General features: G+C 33.6%; 1 protein-coding gene across 1 annotated transcript in view; it reads left to right on the forward strand.

Annotated features, from left to right (window-relative positions):
* The window catches only part of LOC111408472, an 8,715-nt gene extending 8,183 nt beyond the window's left edge, over positions 1–532 (forward strand). Inside the window, exons 7-8 of the mRNA XM_023038226.1 lie at positions 153–185; positions 275–532. Coding sequence (XP_022893994.1) covers positions 153–185; positions 275–532 — 291 coding nt within the window. The remainder of the gene's footprint in view (positions 1–152; positions 186–274) is intronic.
* The last annotated feature ends 5,137 nt before the right edge of the window (positions 533–5,669 follow it).

Raw genomic sequence — 5,669 nt, forward strand, 5'->3', positions numbered from 1 at the left:
TCCCCACATGTGATGGTAGATTTGTCATTAGCACAGAAATAGCACATGTATGAGTAGTAATGAGTAATAGCGGAAAATCACGCACAAACAAATAAAGCAAAAATACGGAGCGATAACCTAAATTTGAAATTCATTTTGTCCTCACTCTGCAGAATGTTTCCATCATATTATTTTATGCATGTGTGGTATGAGAGTGTTTTTGAATTTCTTGAGTTTTAGATATATGAAAGGAGGGAGCCATGTGATTGAACCTCTTTAAGGCTTGCAATCGCAGAGTTTATCCCCTGGCTACTATGCCACATGTTTGCATGGACTTTCGATAGCTAGCGATAATTGCTGTAGGATTGCATGGAAACTACTGATTATTTATTTATTGCATAATGGTGACGCTAGGAATAAGATCCCAAGTACACCCATAAGTTTTGTCTTTGAAGTCTGCTTATGCACTAAATGCAATCCTAGCTTTCTATGTGCAATGAAACGAATAACTAAAACTAATAACAGAGTAGAAGCATGGGGTGCCTCCTATTAAGTGCTCAATTATAGTCTTGGGCTTCAATCATTCGCGGTGGTTTGAACCAGGGGCAGGCGCAGCTCTGCACTGCTTGCCATTACAAGCTTCATTACTTCGTTCGTCACCCTCCAAATATTAAAGTTGCTTGTTTGATCATTCGGTGCTCGAAGCTTTGAATTTGTTTGTATTTATTTATTTTTGTTTAAAGAAGTTTGCCCCTTTGAATAAAAGATCATCCACCCTTTTTATAGCTTTCAATATTAGGTTGAATCTCTTGTCCTAATCTCATTTAATGTAGAAGTTGAATTGAACTCTTTTCTAGCTTGTAAAGCTATGTGATAGCATGATTCATCCCTTGAGCATGCTGGTAACATATTTGCTAATTGCTACCCTTGTGATCGCATGGCTAAAGCTATCGGATGCAATGTTTGATCCAATTTCTTCCTCTTCAAGTTGGTCCCTTGATGTCTTCTTTGTTTCAGTTCACATCCTTTTTTATTTGTATCCTGTGCCTTCCATCTTTCAATTTTTTTATTTTTATTTTTTTTACTATTATTATTATTTTTTTTCAATTTAATCCTCATCATTCTTAATTATTTGGAATCGTTCGGTCTCAAGTTCCAGTCTTGGCTTGACAGAAAGAAGTCCCTAGAATTCTACAGAGGTTCTGATACAATGTTGGATATAATTTCTCGACTTTTCCATAGATCAGTTCTAGACGTGTACAAGGAACTATAAATAGAAAGCATAAGAAAACTAATAAAGGGGGAAAATGGTTTTCCCGGCAATCCGGCTATTCCTAGGAGAATCAATTCACAATAAGAAATATAATCAGATACAGTAAGTTACAATAATGAGAACACTCATGTACAAACTATACTATTTTAGGAAACAAATATTTTCCTTTCTCACATTCAATTTGGCTGCCTACTTCTGAATATGTTATGCCTTTATTAAATCTCAAAACCAGTGAGACATGGTATGGGAGAATTGATGATCTGGGGACTGCAAGGTCTTGGATTCAGGCATGCCAAAAGTGTGGGCGTTGGTACTGTAATCATCATTTGTTTGGTTATATTCCATTGTTATGGTAACAATATTGGTAGCTTATTGCCACTACCTTCAAAAGAAGTACGCGAGTGCCTGCATTTTCATAGAAGCTTGCCCTCGTTGAATTTCATAAAGTTATTTTCACCAGTACTAGAGCATGTGTAGCTAAGCTTATAGAGTTATGCTACCTATCAGTAGTAGAAATCATCACTAGTATAGGTGCTTACTTTGTCATGCCCTTCAAACTTTTCTTATTACATTTGATTTGCAGATTGGACTGCAGAATCAGAATTATTTATTTATGATATGAATCTAAATGGAAGTGAAGTGTTTGAGTCAAACAGTTAATCTCCAATTCTCTCTCTCTCTCTCTCTCTCTCTCCCTCCCCCCCCCCCCCCCCCCCCCCCCCCCCCGGCTCCCTGTCTGTCTTTCTCTCGTGAAATGCTTGTTTAATTTTAATGCCTTCCAGAACGTGTATTTGATAAAGCTTATAAATTGCTGTCTCGAACTATTATTTTAATGTGCATGTTGGGTAATCCTCAAAGTAATTCTTCTCATCCTTCATAGAGGAAACACAAGGTTAGTTTCCTTTTTTATAAGCTATACTTTTTGTGTAGAACAGATTATATTTCTAATAAATTGAATTGATAATTGATTTTTTTTTTTTTTTTATTTCCATTCTTTTAAACTAGTCTTGGTCCAAGTGTTGATTTATGGCTTTAATATTAAGATAAAAAACAAATGTCAATAGTCAAGTCCATATGAGATTTGAATGGGTTGTGAGACTACCCATTTCGAATCACCCAAATGGATTCGACACGTAACGTACGTAGATACAAACCAAGTGTCGGACTCACCACCAAGACAATTTTGAACTGCTTTGACTGTGAAATATTTTTATAAAAATTTTGACAAATCTTCCTTTGCAATAGAGACTAGAACCACCTAAACAATAATCATTTTCTTAAAGTTTGTACATATAATTGAAATTAGGGGTACATCAGCCCGTCAAACACAAACTATTCAAAATACAATCAATCTTTACTTTTATCTACAAATAAAAGTCTCCAAATGAACTAAAGATACCGAATAGGTAGCGAGCCCATAATATGGATACATAAATTGCAAATTCACTTTTCTGATAAAAGATGCATGTATCCCAATATAAAATATGAACTATATAAACTAACAAAATAAATCATACAACTAATGCCAATGTGTGGCTCAACTCGGTGGATCGACAAGCTCCAACCCTGTGCAACTCGACTACTATCTGATAGGAAAAAAGGGTGACAAAATATATGAGCTTGTAAATAGTAAGCTGATATTTCGCAAATAGGTATGTTTTTTTCATTTATGCAAACTTTCTAAAAACCCTTGTGCTATTACAACTTCTAGAAAGTATGAAAGATAATAATGCTTTTAAAACTATAGCATAATGGAATCATAAAAATCTTTATTTTGTAAATTGCACAAACTAAATTCTATATACTGAAATCTGATAAACTATACAATACTGAAAAATCATACCAAAAAGGTATTTGGAATAACCATACTCATATATCGATTAATCTCGATGTATATGATAAAGATATTCAATTCTAAAATTCTATAAACTGAAAGATATCATTATTACGAATAGACCATCACGTATGATATTTCTTACTTGTGAAGTAAGTAGCTAATCTCACAAGTTAAAGTGTGGTGACACTTAAATGAAAACGTGGATGTTTTGTTATAGAACAAAACATTGGAGACCCGCCGATAGATTCCACATGGATAACTATCTGAGTGTCGGTGGTTAATCTCTAACGTTCGATAGTGGAATTGGTCCTTTGACTTGAGGTCGTCATAGTACCTTATATGAGGACAGTCATACTTTGACGTTGTTGGATGTTGCTCTGCAAAGGGCTGCTAATTTGACATCATTTGGGTACGGCAAAAATCGTATGAAGGTTGTGATTGACCAATAAATGATTCGTCACTCTTAGATAGTAGGAGATTATCATCTCCGTTTCATTCAATTAAGTCGATGATGAAATCTTTGGCCAAAGTGTACTCATAAGTCGAAAAGGAGTTTTTGACTTATATTGACTTAATAGTGAAGTGAAAGATATAATTGATAATCGAGACTGACATGCTTTCATATCTCGTAATTGATCGGATCATATTGACGAAGGGATTATAGTTTCATGATAAACGAACGAGTTTGATTTTGTCATACCACATGACATTTCCCGTCACATGTATTGTCCTGACACATTGCTAGATGTCAATTTGGGACGGTGAGTGTGAATTGACGATAAATTAAAAGGATGTTTTAATTTATCAATTTTGATTAGATCAAAATAACATTTCACGTCGTTAGGAATCGTGATCGGAACCTAATGGGTCACACACAAAAGAGAATTGAAATATTGCAATTTGTCAACTAATTAATTTAACAATCGTTGGATAAATTAATTAATTGGGTTAGTTATTTATAGGCTCGAATTAATTAATTCATGAACCGGATTTATTTAAATGGATTAATTAAATATTGGACCGGACAGGGCCAGACCCGTTTGAGCTTATATAAATACATGGCTAGGATTTTCAATCCGTATGGTTTTTCTCATAACTATTCTTGCTAGCACAAGAGGAGAAAACCCTGATAGTTGCAATCTTATTCTCTGTGAGGATCATCATTGGAGGCTATACAATTGGATAGCTGTGGATGGTGAATCAATATTGCAGGAAGAAAAAGAAAAGCAAAATGTTTACAGAATTTTTCAAAGGTACAATCTTTATCACGATTTCTATCTAAATACAAAGGGATCATCGGTAGAAATCGAAATAATTTTAATTTTTCGCTGTGCATGTATAAGTAGATTCCCAACAGTGATATCAGAGCCTACTTTGTGTTTGCTAGAAATTGCTTTGCATGTTGGAACAATTAAATGTTGATTGTTTTTCTTGTTTTAGCGATTAACGAAATAAATAATTTTTCATATTCAGAATTAGATTTTGAATAGAAATTATTTTTTGGATTGGAGCATTAATAATGTTAAACAATAATAATAATAATAATTGGGATCTGGTGAGGAGCCGGTGGCAATTGCTGGCAGCGCCGCAGCGGACTGCTGCCGCGCACAGTGACAACGGCGCTCGCCGCTACTGCTAGTTTTGGAGCAGCTGCTCGTTGCGTGCTGGCGGTAGGAAAGCGGCGGCCTCCGCCGCGAACGCCACCCCTTGTTAATAGGCGTCGCCAGCTAAGTAACAAATAAAAAAATTGAATTTTCTAGGGTTTTCTCAATCGGGTGGAGACGGGGGCCTCAGCTGTAATTTAGGAAATTGCAAGCCCCTAGTTGCAATTATGGAAGAGGGGTCAATTTGCAAATTTTGATATAAGGACCTGTTATGCGATTTGTTAAATTGGAAGGGTTTGCTTATAATTTTAATCTTGGGTCAAAGTGCAATTTTTCAAGTGAGGTTTTAAATGCAATTTTGAAAAGGTTTTAAAATTGTTTTAAGTGGGTTTTGACCTATTTTGACTAGAGTTTTAATTTTGACCCAAATTAAAATCTTATTTAAAAATTGGCGACATTTTATATTTTCGTTAAAATTGAATTTTAACTTAAATATTAAATTTTGACCCAATTGAATTTTTATTTTATTTAGGAGTGTTATCCTAGATTAAAATATGAATTCAATTTAAATTAGAGTTTGACTTTAATTTAATACTTAATTAAAATTTGATTTTAATTAATTATTCACCCAATTATATTTTTGAAATTAGAATTTGATTCTAATCTGACATTTAATTAAAATTTGATTTTAATTAAATATGTTCGCCCTAAGATCTTGGAATTAGAGTTGGACTCTAATTTTGTTATTTAATTAAAATTGGATTTTAATTAAATTCTACCGCTTTAAATTTTGAAATTAGAGTTTGACTCTAATTTGATATTTAATTAAAATTTGATTTCAATTAAATTATCCCGCCCTATAATTGTTGAAGTAGAATTGGACTCTAATTCGGTATTTAATTAAAATTTGATTTTAACTAAATATGCCCGCTAATTAAATAATTGATTAATATGATTGATTAATTATTTAATTGTT

This window comes from Olea europaea, chromosome 13, assembly GCF_002742605.1.
Source record: "Olea europaea var. sylvestris chromosome 13, O_europaea_v1, whole genome shotgun sequence".
NCBI classification, from domain to species: Eukaryota; Viridiplantae; Streptophyta; class Magnoliopsida; order Lamiales; family Oleaceae; genus Olea; species Olea europaea.